This window comes from Natator depressus, chromosome 3 (assembly GCF_965152275.1).
Source record: "Natator depressus isolate rNatDep1 chromosome 3, rNatDep2.hap1, whole genome shotgun sequence".
In the NCBI taxonomy this organism is placed as follows: Eukaryota; Metazoa; Chordata; order Testudines; family Cheloniidae; genus Natator; species Natator depressus.
Window position 1 is genome coordinate 168,904,198 of NC_134236.1, and position 24,476 is coordinate 168,928,673.

Sequence of the window (24,476 nt, forward strand, 5' to 3'; positions counted from 1 at the left end):
ATGATGATGTAAGTTTACAGTGTAAATTTGGCCTAAAACTAGGACAAATGATTGATACAATAGACACACAAGTAAAACAGAAAATGTATCCAGAGCAGACAATACGTTGTGGCATCCCTATAACAAAGCTGCTAAAAGATTACCTTTTTTTGGAAGGAGGAAGGAGGAGGGGGAAGGGAAGGGCTGGGATGTCATAGGTAAAACAATTCAGCCAATACAAGCACTGCCTCACAGAGTCCCTAAGTCAGATAAGCAGCGTGAGAAGCCAGGCAAGCTCATGGCCAGTTCTAGGAGTGGCAGAGCAGGGAAGTCACTCTGGATGCCAACCTCCAGGGGATGCCAAACTACTGTGGTGCTGGGTGGTTGTTGTTTTTTCCAGCTCTGCTCTGATTAGCTGGCATGTTATTTTTGGCTGCTGAGGGAGGCACCAAAAATATTTTCCACCCTATCTGGCAAACCGGCTACGATCCCACCTGGGCAAGCCGCCTGTTTGCATAGAACCAACCAATATATGCAGACCACTAAAAAGAGCCCAGTACCAAATACCTATTAGTGAAGAGATACTACTTGACTTTGCAAAAAGCAAAAACTATTCTCAGTACTTGATGCCAAAGATGTGTATTGGGAAGTGCTAGTGGATTAAGAAAGCAGCTACCTTACAACCCTTTGGACACCAGCAGATAAATATGTATGGTTGCAAATGCCGTTTGGGATCAAACCTGCAATGGGAGAATTTCATTGTCACCAACAAGATATCCAAACAGGATTTTCAGCCATCAACATCCTAGCCGATGACATTATGGTGTACAGATGTGGAGACAACATGATGGAAGCTATGGCAGATCATGACCACAACCTCATCGGGCTGCCAGGGAAGTGACATTGTTTCTAAATGAACCATTTCAGCACTTCTAATATTGTTGTTTTTAGGGGCTTTGCCAGGGGGGCTGAAATTTATTTGACAAATTTGATCTGAATTCAGGAATAGCTTCAGTGCCCCGAAAAATGCATTTTTCTGACAATTTACTATTTACTGAAAAAATGTCACCCATCTCTACCCATTGTACATATGGTGCAAAGATGAAAATATTTTGGTATTTTAAAATTCATTGTGACTCCCCTCTATTAAAAGATTTCCCCTCCACTAGGTCTAGCATATTTTTATCAAAAGCATTTTGATGAGCTTCTTAATAGTGTGTGGCAATTTTTATTCCCCCTCATCATAATGCCGTACTAATAGAGTTGTAACTGATACACACTTTATCAGCTTAATTATATTTGCTTTTACTTTATAAGTTAGAAGGACATGTGCACTAGAAAAATAGCAGCTACACTTAATTCTTATTTACTCTGAGTACCTATCAGAGCTCGTGATCAGGCTCTGAAGTTTTAAGTGTATTGACGCTTAACTGTATTGTTAGTGGAAATTTTTGAATATCTGTTTTTAACAAGACAAAAAATTGCCTTAATGCCTCGTACCTTGTTACAGAAACTGTGGTTTATGCATCAAGTTATACGAGATTCAGCTATTTTTTTCTCCAGTAATCACACTGTATATATATTATCCTATTTCCAACAGTATTTTGATCAAAAGATTTTTCTTTCATGTTATTCTCTGGAGAAAGTGCAGCATAGCCTGCAAACATGAAACAGAATAAGTATGAAAAAAGGGAATTGTCTTTTTGTTGTGTGCAACTTCTGAATAAGTATGAGTGACATGACTGAACAGTAATATCCAAGTCACTGTTTATAGCATTTTTAATTAGCCTGCAAAATATCATCTCACAAAGAAGAAACTTGCAGCATCACCAGTGCTAATGAAATTCAGGCTAATAACATTTAGCTCATTCAGTCAGCTTCAGACATTAAAGCTCGGCATCAGTATGAGTTATATACATTAAATCAGATTGTGTATGTTGTCCTCAGACTATGAATTCACGCTTCTCCCCAACACACTCTTGTGGTGATGATTCTGTTGAATATGTTGTGACAGAGTTGGATTTTCTTGTAATATTTTTGAGTCCAGTTTGTGCCTCAGTTTACCGTATATGCTGCCTTGTTACCCAGTGGGGGGTGGAAAAGGGCAGTTTGCTCTCAGGGCAGGCTAAGAGACATAGGTGTGGTGTCAACTATCTGTCTCGGTGTTGGTCCCTGTATCGATGGAACATTTGAAAAGACAATGGCAAGTCCAGTGTGCAAATCCATTGATACCTAGCAACCAGCACCCCAGAGGGATACAGATTTCCCCACCTCTCCACAGGGAGGCTGGGCAACATTCCTCAGCTTGAGAACAAAGTCCAGGAAGATGTGAAGTGGGGGGATAAGAACTGGCTGCTAATAGGTGTCAGCGCTCTCATCTGGAGTTATAGGTGCTGGAACCGCACCCCCTGGCTTCAAGTGGTTTCCATCATATACAGGATTTACCATTTGGTTCAATGGCTCTGAGCACACACACACCCCCACCACAACACAAATCGTTCCAGCACCCCTGCCTGGAGTCTGACCAAAGAGGTCAGACGGAGAGACAGACAGAGCTTCAACAAAGGGGTTCGCCACAGCTTGGCTGGGCTCTGGGCTAACCAGAGGAGACTATGCTTTAACCTTCAATTCTCTCTAGTACCCTTAGGACTTCCTACGCTGTGTTTTGACAGTGCTGTGTGTGTTTCAGAGTAGCAGCCGTGTTAGTCTGTATTCGCAAAAAGAAAAGGAGGACTTGTGGCACCTTAGAGACTAACCAATTTATTTGAGCATAAGCTTTCGTGAGCTACAGCTCACTTCATTGGATGCATAAAGTGGAAAATGCAGTGAGGATGTTTTATACACACAGACCATGGAAAAAATGGGTGTTTATCACTTCAAAAGGTTTTCTCTCCCCCCACCCCACTCTCCTGCTGGTAATAGCTTATCTAAAGTGATCACTCTCCTTACAATGTGTATGATAATCAAGGTGGGCCATTTCCAGCACAAATCCACGGTTTAACAAGAACGTCTGAGGAACAGTGCGGGGTGGGGGGGTGGAGGTAGGAAAAAACAAGGGGAAATAGGCTTGAATGGAGACTGGGAGTGGTTAAGTCATTATGCAAGGTAACCTAAGTTAATTGTATCCAATTTGCACATGAATTCCAATTCAGCAGTCTCTCACTGGAGTCTGGTTTTGAAGTTTTTCTGTTGCGATATCGCAACTTTCATGTCTGTAATCGCGTGACCAGAGAGATTGAAGTGTTCCCCGACTGGTTTATGAATGTATATTACAACAGAAAAACTTCAAAACCAGACTCCAGCGAGAGTCTGCTGAATTGGAATTCATTTGCAAATTGGATACAATTAACTTAGGCTTGAATAGAGACTGGGAGTGGTTAAGTCATTATGCAAGGTAATCTATTTCCCCTTGTTCCCCCCCCCCCCCCCGTTCCTCAGATGTTCTTGTTAAACCCTGGATTGCTCAAATAAATTGGTTAGTCTCTAAGGTGCCACAAGTCCTCCTTTTCTTTTTGCTCTGTGTGTGTCACTGCAATTGCTGGGTGAGGTGCATTAATCCCTGCAGAGTGTACAGGTCTCCATCAGGAGTCTGTCTCAGTTGGACTTTCTGAACGGAGCTCACAATGTGATGCAGGGTGCTCCAAGAGGTCCAGTCTAAGGAGATGGAACCCTAGAGGAAGAGTGAGATCCCTAGGGGGTCTGGCAGATGGAAAGGGTTCCTCCTAGAGACTGTGGATCCGTGGCATGTGAAGAAGTCTGATTTTCAGAAGGGAGGAGCACCGACTATTCTGTCTAGAGGGCAGGGTTTGCTCCCCCCAGCACAAAGAAGAGTCCACACCCAGAATCCTTGGATCTACCAGAGGGCCCTGTCCGTTCATGTGTTGGCCCAGCTCTTCCATGCACTCACTCTAGGGCTCTCTACCCCCAGTGTCAGGATCACTGGTAACACGATTCCTTTGTAGCCACATTGCCAGGGCCATTCAGACCTCGGTTTCCTTTAATTTTTCAGAGCATTTCTCATGGAGATTGTTGGGGAATACGGTGACATGCATTCACTTTGTTTCCGTGGAAACCATCACTCAAATTGGGCGGAAAGTCTGTTTCCCTTCAGAAGCCGCTACAAATGGGGGGCTAAATTCTATGGTCATGAAGACCCACATAAATCATACTTACCTCAATGGCATTATTTTGGATTTGTGCTCCTGTGTGATGCCAGCAGACCCATGCACAAAACAGCCAAGACAAATCACAGTGAGCTATGCTTAAATAGGGTCAAAAACTGTGGAAGTCGCTTTGGAAAATCTACATAGCCCACCATTACATGCTTGCAGGTTTACGTGCACATCTAACAGTTAGTTGCCTGGTGGAATCCTCACCCATTTTTGCTATAGATGAACCCTGTGTGCTTATCAAGCTTCTCATGGAAACAGGCTTCACATCTCTGAGATGTAACTGAGAGCAGAATCTAACCCTGGCATAGCAGCAGCTATTGCAGACTGTTTGGGGGAAGTCCTGCAATTTTGTGAGAAGCAAACACCCCAAATAACCCCCTCCTGCCAAAACTCCTTACTAAGTTGTAAAAGGACACAAGGTCTCAGTTCTGCTCTAGTTTTTCTACTGCATATTGCCTCTTAAGTACCTAATAAAGCATCACTATGGTGATTCTCTACCATACTGTATTAGGTTGATGATATGCAGCTTTAATTGTCTTTAACAACATCAGCGTCTTATGCATTTTTGTTGCAGCCTCGGTGTCTGTCTGGCATTTTTTTAATAGATCAGCTTCAATTTTCTTCAGTGTAACATAAGCCTGAAGATATTTTCATCAATTCCCAGCAGATGTTAGATGGGCTGGGTAGTAATAAATGGTTTCTTGGTGATTGTTTTCCTCACACGTAAGTCCATTTTCTGTGCGGACCGCATCAAGTAATTTAAGCTTTTAATTGTTTATGATATCTAGGGCTTGCAGACTCTGTGGGTGTTTTTGTATTTGTAAAAGAGAATTATTAACAACAAGAGCAGAATACTACCATGTTATTTGCAGCTCACACTAAGGAAGAACTGCCAAGTCCTGGCACTGCCTGTGTGTGCCATAGAGGTGTAAGGATGGGAAGTTGGGGGGAGTTTGTATAGTAATAGATCCATGGCTAACTAGGAACTTCACAACTGTCAGTATGCTACACACTATGGTGATACAGGACTGTATCCAGAGCCCAATGAAGTCAATGGGAGACTTTCCACTGGTTTCAGTGGGTCTTGGATTGGGCTCTCAAAGCCACAGTGGAAAGACCATTTGGATCCTCCTGCTTCAAAATAATAGTTCCCCTCCACTTGCGACGCAGACTCTCCATTAGTTGTTAACAGTCTGGGATCTATGACACACTGCTGAACAGTTCTGATTCCATCCAGTGGAGGGCTGTGTATACATACACAATAGCCAGTTCATTACAATATCAAATATTGTCAATGGAGCACTGCTCTTGATGTTAGCAAATGTGAAGTAACTTCCTCTCCTTGCGGATTGTTGTTCATTTTGCTGATGTGATTATACTTGTGCTGATCTTTGAGGCTGCCTATGTGTTTGATTAAGTGTAGAGTAACACTTCCCAAATTACGGTGTCTGTGTCTATAGAAGATATGGAGTCTTTTTGTAGCCTTGTCAGTCCCAGGATATTAGAGAGACAAGGTGGGTCTGTAAAATGTATGTTCACGAGTGGAACGTGGGCTGTATAGAATGTAACTTAATAAAAAAAAAAATGACTGACCAGCATCGAAGTTCTGCTCCATATGCAATTCTAAGATTTCAGCCACAAAACTTGAATTTCCTACAGCATTGTGCATTAATTTAAATACAGCCAACTCACACCAACTTTAGAAAAACTGACTTGCCCACCCCTTTAATTTCCCTCCTTGTGTGAAATGTTGGATGGAGTGATAAAACAACAAACTCCCAGATGCTAAGTACAACAGTGTAACGGTGTGCAAAACAGTCTTTCTGCCTCCATCCGGACATAGAAAAGGAGGACTTGTGGCACCTCAGAGACTAACAAATTTATTTGAGCATCAGCTTTCGTGAGCTGCATCCGATGAAGTGAGCTGTAGCTCAAGAAAGCTTATGCTCAAATAAATTGGTTAGTCTCTAAGGTGCCACAAATCCTCCTTTCCTTTTTGCGAATACCGACTAACACGGCTGCTCCTCTGAAACCTGTCATCCGGACATAGGATTTGTGTTGTTTCATTCAAACTAGACAAGCTGCAAAGCCATGCCAAGGTTACTTACCGAGTGTTTCGCACTAATCGCTATATCATACTCCCTCCCCTTAGACTGGACCTCCCATTTGTGCATGTGCAGACCAGGGCACCATGGAGGTATTTCTGGCTCTCTTGACGTAAATATCTGAACAGGCTGTTTTGTCAGAGGTTCAGCTCTCAAAGCCCTTCCTCAGATTTTCCTCTGAGCTTTACTTCTCCAATACAGTACTTCCATGAGCTGCAATGGAATGTTTCCTCAGTATGGACTGAGTAAATACTTTAGGGTATGTCCCCTATGATTATTTAAAGGGAAGAAGATAGCAGATAGATGTTAATACCTTGAAAATTAGATCTGACTGGGAATCACCAAGAGGATCTCTCTCTTTTAATAACGTAGGCCCTGATCTTGCAAAGGGTTATGCGTGTACTTAGCTTTACTTACTATGAGTAGTCCCACTTAAAATTAGGTATGTACCAAGCCTTTGCAGGACTGTGGCCACATGATTGGCCATTTCTTCCCTAACATCATGAAGTTTGATGTTGCCAATTACCTGCTTTCTGTCAAATGGGGGACTTTCAGGAGCTAATCTAAGGAAATCTCTGACTACCTTCTCCAATGGGAAGGACTGAGGTAGACTGAACTACTCAAAATTCCTTATTGTTCAGAGCAACTCTGGGACAGATTTTGACCTCTGTCATACCAAAGTAAGTCTACTGATGTCAGTGGAGTTGTTCTGGTCTAGATTTATACCAATGTAACAGATCAGAGTCTGGCTCATTATCTTTCTTCTGTCCATAAAGCACCATGGACAATACCAGCACTGTCTGAATAAAGAAAAAAGTGTTACACCACGAAAGAAAGAACTTGTAAAAGCCAAAGGACTCACTCTTTCTTGGATCTTGCCACTGAAGAAGAAAAAGAAAGCATTGACAAACTGTTTTGCACGTGAAAGGATTGAGCATGACATTTTACTCCTGACTAAAATAAAGAAGACAAGGGGATGAGGTAATATCATTCACTGGACCAACTTCTGTTGGTGAAAGAGACGAGCCTTCAAGCTACACAGGCCTAAAGAAGAGTTCTGTGTAGCTCAAAAGCTTGTCTCTTTCACCAACAGAAGTTGGTCTAGTAAAAGAAATTACCTCATCCACCGTGTCTCTCTAATATCCTGGTACCAACATAGCTACAACAACACTGAAAACTGGCTCGAATAAGTCATTCATGGTGGTCTAACATTTTATGAGGAGGAAGGGAACAGAGTCTCTAAAGCTAAACTCCTCCAGGAATTTTTTTTTTTACCCTTGAACAAAAAAATGCAGATTATGAATATGAGGAAGTTGAGGATCTTACCTGTTTTTTTCATTACAAACTCTCTCTCTCTTTCCCACTTCACTTGCCTGGTTGTACTAGATTATAATGGCTGAGGTATAGTAACATCGTTCAGAATATTTCTTATCTGGATTATTGCTCATGTATTGTTGCAGTTTTAGGGACTAATCCTATCCTTCTTGGAGTCTGGAGGTGTTTGGCCTTTGCCTTCAATGAGAGCCAAATTGGACCCTTAGACTATTTCTAAATGGGTTAATTGTCTTAAGATAACATATGGGCATTCATGAATTACGTCAGCAATTATTATTGCAACTGTTTGGTCGGCTGCTTTTCCTCTCCTCTTAGATCAGCCCCTTGTGACAGGGTCCTTGGGTTGCAACCTGGATGGTGGAACCACTGAGCCCTCCAAACTCACCAGCCTGGGCTGCCTCTCACATTGTGATGCTGATATCAAGCTACAAGCCTCTGCCAGGCACTGCATTTACCCAAATGTCCACAGGCAGGGACATACCCAACCGAGTTACGTGGATGATCTCCCAGTCACTCATGAACTAGCAATAGGGAGGCTCAGCCAATTCACCCGAATGCCCCAGTCTTGCACCCCAGAACTATATCGTCTTGCACTGGTCAGAAGCAGTGATGAGCTGCCAAAAGCTGAAGAACCGGTTCCTTAAGTCACTCCAGGTCTTCGGCGGCACTGAAGGACCTGCCACCGAAGTGCCGCCGAAGACCCGGCGCACCACCGGGTGAGTAAAAATTAAAAAGGGATTCTCAGGGGATCCTCCCCAGCAGAGAGCTCAGGCGGGCCGGACAGGATGGTCCCACGGGCCGGAGTTTGCCCACCCCTTTAACAACTGGTTCTAAACCGGCTTCAAAATTTAACAACCAGTTTGCGCAAACCATCTCCAGCTCACCACTGGTCAGAAGCCTGGCCAGTGTAAGCTCATTACCCAGTTCGCCTCTTCTTCATAGGAAAGTGGACATGGACCAGCCTTTGTAATCTGAGCTGAGATTCCCCCAAGCACTTCAACCAAAACACACTGTTTTAAGTAAAATATAAAACAGGTTTATTAACTACAGAAAGATAGATTTTAAGTCATTATAAGTAGCAGGCAGAGAGATCGAAGTTGGTTACTTAAGAAATAAAAATAAATTCAGTCTCAATTCTGCAAACTAAGCAGATTTGAATCAAGCAGTGCCTTACTCTGACAGATGGTACAAGCAGGTTATAGATCTTCAATACACAAGCTGGGACTACTTTCCAGCCTGGCACCAAACTTCCCCAGTTCAAAGTCTTTGTCTTCCAGATGTGCTTCCAGGTGTTGAAATGGGGGGGGGGGGGGAAGGAAGGCCAATTGATGATTCACTCTCCCTCTTTTATACTTCCTTCCAGCTACTAGAAAGATCCTTGCTGTGGTGTGGGTGGTCAGGCAATCCCCATTGCGTACCTGCCGTCTCTAAGGAGTCTCAGGGATAGTGGATTCTTTCCTTGATGGGCCATCAGTGCTGTCTGGCCCTCCCGTGTTGTAACTGAAAGCCTAGCTTGTGGATGTTCCAGCCTCATACCATATTTCAGTAAGGCATATAGCAATATTTCATAACTTCCCATACAATGTTAGTACATACAATTCAACAGGATATTAATGTTCAGCAGATCAAGACTTTTAAAATGATACCTCACCAGGAATACTTTGTACAAAACATATAATAACAGAGTGGTGACCATGAGGGTTCCGGGGTGCTACTCTGAGGTGCAAAGTGTCACACCCTTCCAAAGCTGTATCCAGATAGGAATTTTTCTGTCTTTCTCTTGAAACTCATTAACTAGTCCTTGAAAAGTTTTTTCCTTTGTTAATTTCCCCACTGCATGTAAATAAAAGGCTTGCTTTTGTTGTTGCTCTTGCAGTGTGGATGTAGGAAAGCGTCAGGGATTTATGATTTCTGAAATAATTTAGATGATTGCTGAGTCTGTCAAGGGGAATATGGGGCTTTGTTAAAGCCAGACTGTTATTCTTCAGTGTTCTTTCAGTAATTAACTGCAGGTATTTACTCAGCTTCATAAATCTGATATTTCCCTTGGTCTGCTAGACAGGAATGTTGTTTGTTCTTGGTATAATCCACACATGAAAACTTTTTCCCTTTCTCCCCCCTGGCTGATCATTTGATCTGTGATATTCCACTAAAATGTGAAAGAAAAATAAAGTTGGGGGAAAATAAGTTAAATTGAACCCAATATTCCTTTCCAAAGTTCTTTCTAATTTACTGGCATCTACTCTGCTTCTTGAACTGGGGCAGTTTTTTGTTTCTGAAAGAGATTTATATTTAGTCCAGCCTTGGGATGGGAAGAGTAACTAGGGAGCAGAGAACTGGCAAGTGGAAGTGGTTGAAGGACAAGTGTTTTTTTTAAGGATCATATGTTTGGTTAAGCCATCTAAGTACTCTGTGTGGGTGTGAGAGCTTCGCCACTGCTATGTGGGGTGGAAGAAGATGGTGTCTGAGAAATAATTTTAACATCTCCAAAGCTTTAGTTAGAGTAGAAATAAGATCTGAAATTAAGTTCTGAACTTTGTGGCTTTGCTTATAAATTATCATCAGTAAAAAGTTGTCATGGTCTGTCATGTCTAAAACTATTCCTGTCATGGTAGTGTCTAACTGCCCATGACACTTTGGCTGAGATTTTCGGAAGTAAATGCTGAAAGCTGGGTTCCTAAAGATAACATTTTAAGAAGTGCCTAAAGGAGTTAGAAAGACAAGTCCCTCTGGAAGTTGTACTCGCAGGTGCTATACTGAGGCTTTTAAATAAGTGGCCTGATTTTGAAAAGTGCTGTCCACCCCACATTTCCTATTGACTTTAATAGGAGTCATTGGGCATACAACATTTTTGAGAATCAGATACTTAGTTAAGGGCCTAAATATGAAATTAGGCTCCTAACACTAGACACCATTTTAAAATATCTTGGCCTTTGTCTCTAAGGGTACATCTACACTGCAAAGAAAAATGCACAGTACCATGTCTAAGAGGTCAGGTCAAGAGTATGGAGAAGATAATGGATATAGCCTACTATTTTTCCTCATGGACCTCTCTAATGCACATGCTGAGATATAGGCCGATGAATCTATACTATGGCTGATGAACTGGACATACCTCTTGCATGTCTTTCACCTGCTTCTTAAATGCTTTGATCAGTAGTAAAATAGTTATCAATGGCGACATTTAAATGATCATAATTAGATATTTTTGTTTACAGTGTTGTTGTAGCCATGTTGGTACTGGAATATGAGAGAGACAAGATGGGTGAGGTAATATCTTCTGTTGGACTTTGTCTCCATAATAGGACATATCAGTAAAAGCCTTATTGAAATGACTGTAGGCAGTACACCCCTCTGAGCTATTTTTTCAGGCTCTCGGCAAACTCAGCCTGACATCTCTGCAATAGTTACGCTCCTGGCTGATTTGAAGATTTTTTTGCAACTTTTAAGTTGCAGAAACTTATTTTTAAATTGAAGGTGAGATTCTGGAACATGAGATGGCAGCTCACGGAGGTGGAGCTATACTGTACACCTAGGTGATCCTAATTGGAGTCCTGCACACACACCTTACATGACCTCTGAATTCAGCCCTGTATTTCTTCAAGATCTAATATCAATTTGAGCCCTTTAGATAGGATAGGTTTCAGAGTAGCAGCCGTGTTAGTCTGTATTCACAAAAAGAAAAGGAGTACTAGTGGCACCTTAGAGACTAACCAATTTATTTGAGCATAAGCTTTTGCGATGCAGTGAGCTGTAGCTCACGAAAGCTTATGCTCAAATAAATTGGTTAGTCTCTAAGGTGCCATTAGTACGCCTTTTCTTTTTTAGATAGGATATTTTTCCTCTCCTTATCCTCACCCTCTCTTTTTGCACACTCCCCCCCTTCTTTCCTCTCATCCAGTGCCCCAATATAGCCTTCGAAGGAGTTAAGGAGCTACTGTTGCAAACCTTTTCCCCATATTAACTCTGTGCTTCAGTGCTTGAAGAGGATGCCGTGCTACAGCAGTGCCTATACTTCTATGTTAGAGATATAAATAACGCATATAACTGGTGCTCACCTTTATAATGGCTTCAGTCTCTGAGTAGAGTGTGAAATTTTGATCCAGAAGATTGCTAGTGAGTACAAGCTAAGTGACACCTCCAGAAAGGAATATGTTTCTAGGTGGTGATGAGGCGGACCCTGTGCAGCACGAGTGTAAGAACCATCCTAGAGTCTTTGCCCATTGTTCCGAAATATGTTTTAGTTCGAAACAGCTTGGCCCGGTATTTAGTTGGAACTACCAACTGTCTCTGAGGATGCCAGTCTTCCTGGTGTCCACCAGAAAGAGTTTCCTTGTATAAAAGTCCTCTTTCTACAACAAACCTGGATCGATTAGAAGAGCTGAGAGGCGGTGGGTTGCTCCGTGCCGCCGTCCAAGCTCTCTGGAGGCTTTCATCTGCTTCCTGTTCGGTCTGGAACTGTTCCCTTGATGCTGGAGACATCAGTTCCTCATTGGATTGTGGACCTAGGCTTGGTCCCTCTGGAAGCGATATAGGGGATGGAGCTGTTTCTGTTGACTGTGAACCGCTCTCCGCTGGTGCACTATGTTGGGGTTCAGGCTCCGGCTGAGCCTCTTGTGTCGGGTTATCGGCTGCTGCCAGTTCAGGGTCGGTGGGGCCCTCTGGTGTTGAGGTTGCAAGTACTGGATTCAGTGCTGGCAATGGGTCTGGTGTTGGTTGTTCGGCTGGTTCCGGTTCTGGGACTGGTTCCGTCTGGGTCTCTGGGACTGGATCCACTACTGCTGTTGCAGACATTGGTCTGGGGTCCGGGTCCATCACCTCTGACCGGGTCCTGATAGAAGTTTTCGGAACAGAGCTAGGCCTCACGGCTTGTTTAGCCTGGCTGCGGGTGACCGTTCCCACCCTCTTGGCCTGCTTCACATGATTGGCCAAGTCTTCCCCCAACAGCATGGGGATGGGATAATCGTCATAGACTGCAAAAGTCCACGTTCCGGACCAGCCCTTGTACTGGACAGGCAACTTGGCTGTAGGCAAATCGAAAGAGTTGGACTTGAAGGGTTGAATCGTCATTTGGATCTCTGGGTTGATTAAATTGGGGTCCACTAAGGAAGCATGGATAGCTGACACTTGTGCTCCGGTGTCCCTCCACGCGGTGACCTTCTTCCCGCCCACACTCACAGTTTCCCTCCGCTCCAAGGGTATCTGGGAGGTATCTGGGCCTGTGGACCTCTGGTGTGATTCCGGTGCAATGAACTGTAATCTGTTGGGGTTCTTGGGGCAGTTGGCCTTTACATGCCCCAGCTCGTTACATTTAAAACATCGTCCAGCTGATGGGTCACTGGGGCGAGGAGGGTTGCTGGAGAACGGGGTGGTGGGATGATAAGGGGTCTGGAGGGTTCTTTGGGAGGTAGGTGGGGCTTTGGGCGGCCCCTGGTAATAGGGTGTGGTCTGGGGTTGTCCCTTCTGGTCTCCGCTCCAACTGCGACCAGTTTTTTTCTTCTCTGCCACCTCCACCCATCTGGCTCCAATCTCTCCTGCCTCGACTACAGTTTTGGGCTTCCCATCTAGGATGTATCTTTCTATTTCCTCAGGAACACCCTCTAAGAACTGTTCCATTTGCATTAGGAAGGGCACATCTACTGGAGATTCAACACTTGCTCCTGATATCCAGGCATCCCAATGTTTCACAATGTGGTAGGCATGTCGGGTAAATGACACGTCTGGTTTCCACCTTAGGGCTCTGAACCTCCGACGAGAATGCTCGGGTGTTATCCCCATTCTGACTCTCGCCTTGGATTTAAACAGTTCATACTCATTCATGTGTTCTCTAGGCATTTCAGCCGCCACCTCAGCTAAGGGTCCACTGAGCTGTGCCCTCAGCTCTACCATGTATTGGTCGGTAGAGATGCTGTACCCAAGGCAGGCCCTTTCGAAGTTTTCTAAGAAGGCCTCAGTATCATCACCTGCCTTGTAGGTGGGGAACTTCCTGGGATGGGAAGTGGTACCTGGAGAAGGATTGCTAGGGTTTGTTGGTATATTCTGCTGAGCCTTTATCTTCTCTACCTCCTCCACATGCTTCCTCTCTTTTTCCTTCTCCTCCTCCACATGCTTCCTTGCCTCCATTTCCCTCTTGTGGGCAGCCTCCTGTACCTCCTTCTCCAGCCGCATGAGTTCTATCTGTCTTTCATGTTCCCTTTGTTTTTCCTCAGTCTGAAATTTGGCTAATTCCAGCTGTAGTCTAGCCGCAGATTTTGTCATTCTAACCTCTCTGTTTTTAACTAACTTTACACCCGAGGTTTAGAAATAAACAAACAAAACTTGGCTGTAAAATTTTGCTGTGCTGGAATAGAATACCTATTCTCTGATAGTGATTGTCAGCCTACAGAAAAAGACAATTCCCTTGTCTCTGCTCTGGGTCCAAATCAAAGCAAAAACTTCCAACTACTTGGAAACCTGTTTACCCAGCCCAAAGAAAAAACAAGTTTCCTTTTTAAACTTGTGCTCCTTGTAAAAAATCAAAATCCAAAAAAAACCACCCCTGCCACTTTTGTCTCCAGGCAAATGGGTAGAACACCCCTCCTTCTATTTACTTTTAGGGAAACAAAAAACTCTGGGTTGGAAGACTGTGAATTTCCCTGCAGGAGTTAAGTACCCTGCCTCCAGGCAAAGAAAACCTGCAATTCACAAAGATAATCCCCTTTTGTCTCTGCTTGGCCACAAAGCAGAGAAAAACAAGCTGCTTTCAGTTTCAGCTGCTTCTGGACTTCCTTTTTTTTTTAAATCTGTATTTCTAGTTCAAAAAAATCTCAACTGGATCTCAAAATGATTTCAGGTTAATCCCACCACTCTGCCACCATGTCAAGGTTCCTCCCCCACTCTGAACTCTAGGGTACAGATGTGGGGACCTGCATGAAAAACCTCCTAAGCTTATCTTTACCAGCTTAGGTCAAAACTTCCCCAAGGTACAAAATATTCCACCCTTTTGTCCTTGGATTGGCCGCTACCACCACCAAACAAATACTGGTTACTGGGGAAGAGCTGTTTGGACACGTCTTTCCCCCCAAAATACTTCCCAAAAACCTTGCACCCTACTTCCTGGACAAGGTTTGGTAAAAAGCCTCACCAATTTGCCTAGGTAACTACAGACCCAGACCCTTGGATCTTAAGAACAATGAACAATCCTCCCAACACTTGCACGCTCCCTTTCCTGGGAAATGTTGGATAAAAAGCCTCACCAATTTGCATAGGTGACCACAGACCCAAACCCCTGGATCTGAGAACAATGAAAAAGCATTCAGTTTTCTTACAAGAAGACTTTTAATAAAAATAGAATTAGAAATAAGAAATCCCCCCTGTAAAATCAGGATGGTAAATACCTTACAGGGTAATTAGATTCAAAACATAGAGAACCCCTCTAGGCAAAAACCTTAAGTTACAAAAAAGATACACAGACAGAAATAGTTATTCTATTCAGCACAATTCTTTTCTCAGCCATTTAAAGAAATCATAATCTAACACATACCTAGCTAGATTACTTACTAAAAGTTCTAAGGCTTCATTCCTGGTCTATCCCCGGCAAAGACAAAATGTAGACAGACACACAAACCCTTTGTTTCTCTCCCTCCTACCAGCTTTTGAAAGTATCTTGTCTCCTCATTGGTCATTTTGGTCAGGTGCCAGCGAGGTTACCTTTAGCTTCTTAACCCTTTACAGGTGAGAGGAGATTTCCTCTGGCCAGGAGGGATTTTAAAGGGGTTTACCCTTCCCTTTCTATTTATGACACCAACAAAAGCTATTTCCAGGTCTCTCAGACTCACGTTGCTTGTGTGCCTAGGCCCATGAATGTCCAGGTAAGTTTAACGTTTGAGCCTCTCTGGGATACTTCCAATATTGTTTCTCCACCATTATTGTTTTTACTAAGACTATTCCTGAAGCCAATATGGTCCCTATTCATTGAATCCATACATTTTCCATTTTTAATCACACTTTCCAGTCTGGTTACTACTATGCAACACGGTCTGATCAGCACCTATTCACCATGAGAGAACTTTGGGACCACATACCATTCCAGGTCATTTAACTGAATCCCCAGCAATTTTAATGGAAAACCACTTATGTAATGGGAATAATGGGGAGTAGGAAGAACCCCAGTGGTACTTTAGACTGGTCTTCCTATCAAGCACATTCTACTTACCCTCTTTTTCCTGTGTAATGAGAGAGCTCTCTGAGATTCCTTCCTTAAAATGACAATCTCAGACTTCCTTTGGGTCCATTCAGTGAGCCCTTAGCTTTTCAAGCTGTGCAAACATATTGATCGTCTCCTATCTGAAAGATCCTACCAAGTCTATATTCCAGGCCATAGTGCTTTAATAGAAGAGTTCCTCATGCTGTTCAACGGAGGGCTTTTTGTTTTGTTTTGTTTTTATCTCATGAATCATGGTGCAGTAAGCATGGTACAGCATTAAAATGTGAAACACTATGAGAATTCTACAGGGTGTTTGAACAACCTCAGGATTGGGTTAAATTATGTGTAAAGTGTATCAAGCTGCAGACTGCAGAATTTACAGGCGCTCCCTGACTTAGGCAATTGTTCCGTTCCGGAAAGCCTTGCGTAACTCAAAGTTTGCGTAAGTTGGAAACGTATTCCCAAACGTTACACCAAAAAACAAACAAACAAAAACCCCTCCTCTTTCTAGCTTACGGAACATTTTCCATAAGTGTGAATTTGCGTAAATCGGGTCTTGCGTAACCCAGGGAGCGTCTGTACTGGTAACAGAATTAAACATCAAATTTAAACCAGTTCTGTACTGCCAGTGGACCAGTTTAAGATAAGAATTTCTTAACTCTGAGAACAACTAAAATGAAAATACCCAGTGCAGCAATTCTCACTTGCAATATTAACTTGTAGCATTTTAAATTATTGTAACTTTGAAATCCTACAAGGATTTCTCTTTCTCAGAAGGACCAATAAACTGCTCATTAAGAAGACAAAGAAACTTAATACCAAACATTACTTTGAGTTAAGAGGTAGCATTTTCAAAAGTGCCTAAATGACTTAGGAGCATAAGGCCCATTTCCAAAAGTGACATAGGCACTAGGCGCCTAAATCCCATTGACTTGCAAGAGACCTAGGCTACTAAGTGAAAATGGAACACTTAGTACTCATAAGTGTTAAACAAATGTCCCCAAACAACAGTGTGTTGAAGATGGAAAATAATCAGAGACAGGGAAATAATTCTATATGAGGACAGTTTGAAAAGAGTCTCACTGTTCAGAGAAGAGACTAAAATGGGACATACATAGACAATAGTGAGCAATAGAGAGAGAAAAATCAGGGTTCCCTATCTGCTGTTTCCCTTCACTCAAGGGACAAGCAGACATTCAATGTAACTGAAAAGGAGCAGATTTACAACTCATAAAAGGAAATACTTTTTACACAGTACATAAATAACCTGCGCAGCTCATTGCCACAAGATCTCACTGAGGCCAGGAACTTAGTAGGTGTCTACAAAGGATGACGTATTTATATGGATAATGAGAACATCCAGAATAACCTTAGATAGGGTGATTTTTTATAAGGAATATGTGACATTCAGTGGGAGTCGGGCACCTACCTGCCACTAAGATCACATGGTTACACAGTAAGACAAGTATATACCTCGACTGCACTGTTAAATATTTTTGCTTATTTTGCTTCATTTCCTCCCTCTCATTTCTTACACACGAGATGTCAGAAGTGAGATCTGAATGAGCTGCAGCAGGCATGTAGAGGATGTTTAAAGCACGGTGGGCTCCCTGGAAAAGGGGATACTGAGGCATTTGTCACTAGTATTGCAGCCTTGTTTCAGGAAAACTCATGTTTATTGATGCAGACTTTGAAATAAAATTTTAAAAGCATTTTTGACCAGCTTTTCTGCTCGTGTGTATTGCATTTGATCCATTGACATCTAGGGAGCTATGCTGATTGGCACCAGCTGAGGACCCAGGCCATGTTGTTTGAAGAAAAAAAAATACCCACCGAGCTGCCTGTTGTAAAGCTTTGACTGCAGAAGAGCAGTTTTAAAATATATCGTCACTGGTTCACTGCTCTCTCTTTTACGTATATTTCTGAAGTCACGCTGTTTGTTAATCTTAATGTCCTATCAGTAGTGATGGAATAAAGATGTGCCAGGGTAGAGAGTTGCAGGGTTATGAAGGTGCGACTAACGGCACTTCAGGTACGACAAGCACATCCCTCTGGTGGACTCAAATGGATGATGATGGAAGGGGGGCTAGATTCTTGGAACACATCAAGCACGATTCTTCCACCACTGACTTCCTCTCCTTTCTAACTACCCAGAAATTAATGCAACTCTCTTTTTGCATGCCTGCACCACACTGAGGAGAATGACAAGGAGCTTTAGAGCTAGCAGAGCAAGCACAAAACATTCACATTGGGTGTTGTGCGAAAACAGTGCCTTTTCTGAGTATTTTAATATAAATTTCCTCCGTGACAGAGGGGTGGGTTTGTTTAATCAGTATCAATTGATATTTAGAACCTCAGGGATATTTTCTCCTGTATTACAATAACTTTAGACTGGGGTTTTTTAAGGAACCCAAGGGGACTAGGCACCCCACTCCCTTGAGCTGCGTACTTAACTCATGTAGTAGGTCTCTCTGAAAACCTCAGCCTTAATGTACATCACATTTTGGAACTAAGCTACTTGAATACCAGATTTGAGTGCACCCTGTTTTCTTGCTTGGAAAATACCAACAGTGATAACGAGTCTACTGTTATTGAGGGGAATATTCTTCCTGTGAGCAGTATGGGACCATCCACCATAGTGTAAGTTAGAGCAGCCTCTAGACAAGGGCTGTGGCTGGCACAGATCAGCCCACAGGATCAAGAAGTCGTTGTTAGTAGAGCTGGTCAAAAAACAGGATAACCTTTTATGAAAAATGTGTCCCTTTTTTGGTCAAAAATATTTCAAATTTTGAAGTTTTTCCAACTAGCTCTAATAATTATCTCCTTGGCAGCTTCCCCCATTCCAATAAGCAGAGTAGACTCAGAGAATCATTCTATTATTTTGTCCATCTACTCAAACGCCTTTTATCCTCCAGAATAACTTATCAACCTTTATCTCATACGACAAGTGTAACAAGAAAAGGAAGCAAAAGGGAAAACAATTTCAGTCAAGTACCTCAGAGACTACTGTAAATGAGCATGGATATGAGTTAATCTTGGTTGTACAAACCACTTAGCTGGCTGAGTTGCACTAAAACAATTACATAGTTCACGTGATGTGCAGTAAGTGAGCTCAAGGATGAGTAGGCGGAAACACATGAGAATGGCTATTTTAATAGTGAAAAATGAGCACACTGATGAACCCCAAGACCCAGCAGTAATAATACGTGTTAGAATGGAATGACTGTGATTATTATAGTTACAGTTAGTGACACCATCTCATCTCGCCTCTCAGAACTGAAAAGGTTATTTTCCAGTACCTTTGGAACCATATAATGGATGTAGCATGCTTCTAAATACCAAGATAGCCCACATTACACACAACATAAGCCACCCAAAGTGTTGAGCAGTAACATTAACAAAAATGTTTGTCGCTGCTGTAGTTAGCAGCATTTTGCTTCTAATAGTGTTAATGGAGATCAAGCTTTACTTCTCCCCTTTCCTCCCCACCATAACCTTTATGTAATTCATAACAGTGTGAAATATGTTTCTTCTCTGCAGATTGTGTTCCGGAAGATCAGTGATGTCAAACGTGAAGAAGAAGAGAGGATGAAAAGGAAGAATGAAGCGCCTCTGATTCTACCACCAGACCACCCGGTCCGTCGGCTGTTTCAAAGATTCAGGCAACAGAAAGAAGCCCGGCTAGCGGCAGAAAGGGGGAGGGATCCAGATGACCTGGATGTGGAAAAAGGCAACATTCTAGCTGAGCACTCTCGCACTGTTGTGAAAGCCAGCATTGTAACGGTAAGGGAGAGCCCTGCAACCCCTGGTTCGTACCAGTCTGCTTCAACATCCGGTGTGCCCGATCATGCCAAATTGCAGGCCCCTACATCAGACTATGCAGGGTCCAAAGTGTCCGGTGACTACCCAAGACGCAAAGGCTGGGCCAAATTCAAAGATGCTTGTGGAAAGGGGGAAGACTGGAACAAAGTATCCAAAGCAGAATCCATGGAGACTTTACCAGAAAGAACTAAAACTTCAGGAGAGACTACACTGAAGAAGACAGACTCTTGTGACAGTGGCATTACAAAAAGTGACTTGCGCTTGGACAATGTTGGGGAGACAAGGAGCCCTCAGGACCGAAGTCCTGTCCTTACAGAGGTCAAGCATTCTTTTTACCCTATCCCAGAACAGACTCTTCAGGCTGCCATGCTGGAAGTAAAACATGAGCTGAAAGATGACATCAAGGCTTTAAACACAAAAATGAGCAGTATAGAAAAACAGCTTGCGGAGATACTAAGGATATTAACCTCAAGAAGAAGCTCTCAGTCACCACAGGAGCTGTTTGAAATATCAAGGCCCCAGTCTCCAGAATCAGAAAAGGACATTTTTGGAGCAAGCTGAGATGTTTCTTTTTTTAAAAACAAAAAACCATACAAATAAACACACACACCCCCAACCATTTAAAATTTAGCCTTTCTTGATGAAAACCAGTGAGGGACCAGTTCATTAAGCATGTTCCCTGTCTCTAAAAAGGTACAGTAACAGGAATTGCAACCTCATGTCAAGATGGCAGCTGACACTGAAGTCTTTTTGACAGCAAGGGTACAGTTTATAAAGTTTTTTTTTTCATCTCCTTCATTGGTGCATCTTTTTTTTCCCTACCCTTATGATATTTGGATAATTATTTTTAAAACAGCAGCCATTCCTGCAAGCATTAGGTGACCTCATGGAGGTTTTTGGAGCATGCCTTAGGTAACCAGCTCAGTTTTTGTATAGATACATAAGGACTTGCCTGGGTGCTTAAATTCTCTAGCAATCTTTTTTGGTTTTGTTTTTTTCGGCTGATGCTGTCTTGATCACGTGTACCTGTTAAATATCACAGTATCTTTTCCTATTGCAATGATGAAGTGACAATAAGTGGGAGGTTTATTCGGTTTCTTTTCCAAAGAAATATGCACTACTTAATTTCCAATTGTATCTGTGGGTGGTATTATGTATTATCACTTGAGGAAAAAACCTGAAACTTCCTACATTTCATTTAAAATCTAGCACATGGTATTCAAGTAATTGTAGTGGGCAAAATCCTCAGTTATCCACTGTATTGAAGATGAAGTCCTCCACACCCCCAGCAGCAGGGATACTGGATTCTCAAAAACTAATCATTCATAAAGATGCCCTTATACACTGTTAGTTTTGCTTTCCAATACCTAATTTTTTTTTACATAAACTCCAGAGGGCAAAGAACTGTGCATGAAGTATGCTTGAACATGGTGCTTCTTAGAATATGAAGCATTGCAATGAATCAGTGACAATGTCCCATTCACCAGGTTGCCAGTCTATTAGGAAAATATACTGTGCCATTGATTGTTCTAGTTAGAATTATCCTTCAGAAGTTTCTATTTTGATACTGTTCTTTGTTCACAGTCAAAGGCTCTCACGAGGCTTTTTTAAGAATTTAGATGGTTGGAACTCTGTTTTCTCTCAACATCTAGTTATTGTTCTTCTGCTAACCTAGCTAGAACATCAATGGAAAAGGTAAATAAAAGGACCATGCTTAGTATATACAAGTGCCAAGGGATGCCCCCAACAAAAAAGAAATCTGCTTCTTAAAGGACTGTTTCCAAACCATGTTTTCATAATGCTAGTGCACATAGATACAAGCACTTTACCAAAGCTAGTAAATATCATTTATTAATCATTAGCTAAGGTAGTTTAGCCAGCATCCTGGCCTTGATAGATAGGGAACAGTTGCAGTAAACACTCCAACATTGGGTTTAACAGTGCTTTAGGGATCTGACGTGATATAACATTTTCTGGTCTTTCAGTCTGATAGACAAGGGGTAGTGACTTTTGATCATTTACCTTTTGACAATACAAACTTACTTCCAAAGGAGATGTGATCTTGGTTTAAGGTTTGTTTCACATTAGCTAATGGGGTTGCAAGGGAAAACAAGCCATTTGAAAGGGTTTCTGACGACACACTGTCTGTAAATATTGCTGTTAATTGCAGTATTCTTGGGAAGCAGCTGTGTGGGAACAATTCTTTAGGTCAGTAAAGAATAAAAACATATCAGTGACTCTCACGTAGAAGCACAGGTGCCATTTTACTCACTTTATTTAGGACTCCATGGTTAGCTTTCTCTAGTGCTAATTGGTGTCTGTCCTGTACCAAAGACACACAGTATTAAGGAAAGCTTTATTTGAACAAAGAAACTCACCGTATGTTTGCAGACCTATTGTAACTACCGCTCTATATCTACTTTACAAGTAATAACTGTGTTGTGATTAACAAAATAAACCCAAACACACTTTTCAGTTCAAGACCATTAAGTGACTTTTCATAGACTCTAAAATCAATATAACTATTAAATCATCTGTGATATTTGTCATATTAATTTTTAAAGCCTAAATCACACTCTTTGAGACAATGAATTATTAACTTATATTGGTATGGAGGGTCCTGAAAGTCCCAACAAATTCTTTGGCCCCAGGTAAGAATCTACCTTCTAAATCCATTCTAACTGGGATTAGTTCATCTTCTAAACACAAGTTTTTCTCGATATTTTTTTCAAAAATGCTTAATTCCCATTGAAAATCAAAGGGACATTGGCACTCCTGAAAATTTTACCCATCCATCTTCCACTGGAAAATATAATTTCCCATGTTTCTATTTGGTGGGCTAGGAGGAAACTATACAGCCTTCTAGTAGGTAGCTGTTTCCAGAAGTACTACAATATAGGTAGAGGAGAGTTAGAGACACAATCACAGTTGTCTGGCCCTGCCTAGCTGATATCTAATTCAATCCACTCAGTCAGCCAAATGACATTTGTGTAGGCCTCTCAGGGAAACTTTAGTGACTATTTTGAGTGCCTAACCTTGGAATGGCAGGGCTAGAACCCAAAAGCTCTGTAATTATGGTATCTCCAGAATGGGAGATCAAACTAAATTAACATGGGTCTGCACTTCTTGTGGCTAAATTATTACTGTCTGAGGTCCTCCACCTTTGTATTACACAGTCATGGAGCCATGAGCGCTATACTAACTGGTGTTTGAAGCACAGAACCTACCTGTAGCATTCTGTGGCTTGTGAAGACTTTGCGAGTTATGATGTGCTTTAGAATTATGGTTAATGTTTAATGACTGTATGGGCCAAATGTAGCTTTGTTACACCCATGTAAATCCAGAGTATCAACTCTCGAAGTATCAACTTCAAGTCAGCACTGAAGTCATCTGAAGTCAGTACATGAAGTCATGTAGTCCAGATTTACACCGCTGTAACTGAGATCAGACGCTGGCCCATTAAGGCTGTGTGAACCATCAGCTACTCAGACTAGTTGTAGGATATAGTTACAGCCCGCAATGATTCCCATATATTGTAAGAGCATTTTAAAAAAAGTGTGTGTTTAGGATCACGTTCAGTTTTTGGATACATACACACAGACCTCCCATTGGGCCGTGAAGTCAACAAGACTTATATGTTCCTGAAGTGAAATCAAGGCTCTGAATTGTTGTTTCTTGTTCTTTGATTTTGCTTCTCTCTGCTGCCTTATGTATTAGATAAACTTTTGTGATCTTTTTTCTTTCAAACTATTTTTAAAATGTCCTCATTTTATTCATCGTAGAAATGGATGAATCCTACATATCGAATTCTATTAACCACCAAACCTTTGTAAATGCTACAAAAACAATGTTCACCATCTCCTGGCATAGTGCTGCTGCAGTTTTACAACTCGCTGAATAATCTTCATCTCAGCAGAAAGCCGTTTCACACCTGATTTTTTTCCTTTAAAGTTGCAATTAGGTTGGAAATGGAATGCAGGTAGTTCAGAGAAAGTAATAATGTGTTTTGGTTGAAATGGCAGGTTTTAAGAGTCAGTACTTAAATTATGTAAAGTACCCTAGGCATTATATGATTTAAAAAAAATCTGTGTCCAAGTACATTTCCTTCTGTCTGATGTTACATGTATGCTGTTATAAACATTATTCTTGCTTTAAATTTCATTTACAGTGTTGTCCAGCTTTCCAGAGAACATCCAGTTTAACCTCTGCGAAGGTGATATTCTACTTCTACAGTACTTCACTTTAATGAGCTGAAAGAGTTATTTGCTGTGAATATCCTGGTGATTTTTTTTTTTTGACTCTGTGTTGATAAGTTTGTGGAACAACTTAAAACATGATTTTTGTCTTTACTATATAAATTTCGGTGTATATGATAACATGTATACATACATACACACACATACATATTATATATATGTATGTATAGATAAGTCTATGGATTGTATATCAGTCAAATAACAGCACATCCTTCATTTAATGATAAAGGTTCAAGAAGGGAACATAAGGTTTCCCCAGTAGGTGTCCACTGAAATGTTCTAGCCCGGTACATTTTTATTGATCATTAACCTTTTCAGGCCACAGCGTTTCTTTGGTTTCTCTGCTAGGCCTAAAGTTTATTCACCTGACTAGCTTATGACACTATGATTGCGATGCTATCTGGCAAACATTGTGACAGCCAGAAATTGGAAACACACATGAGGCTCAAAAACACTTTGGCATAATTGCTGAGAACCTGGTTCATAATCCACAGCTTGTTGCCATTCATTGTATCTCTAAAGCAAAGTTGATCTAGTACTGGTTCTTGTGGTTCCTCCCCGAGGATGGAGTCCAGGAATAAATGTGTTCTTTTTCTGGAACCAGGTGCTGTCTCAAAGGTGC

The 24,476-nt window shown here is 41.9% G+C and overlaps 1 protein-coding gene across 2 annotated transcripts in view; it reads left to right on the plus strand.

Annotated features, from left to right (window-relative positions):
* The window catches only part of KCNH1 (potassium voltage-gated channel subfamily H member 1), a 308,739-nt gene extending 288,532 nt beyond the window's left edge, over nucleotides 1–20,207 (plus strand). For both annotated transcript variants that reach the window (XM_074949315.1, XM_074949316.1), the window contains one exon: nucleotides 19,317–20,207. In XM_074949315.1, coding sequence (XP_074805416.1) covers nucleotides 19,317–20,159 — 843 coding nt within the window. In that variant the 3' untranslated portion in view covers nucleotides 20,160–20,207. The remainder of the gene's footprint in view (nucleotides 1–19,316) is intronic.
* Nucleotides 20,208–24,476: the final 4,269 nt, after the last annotated feature.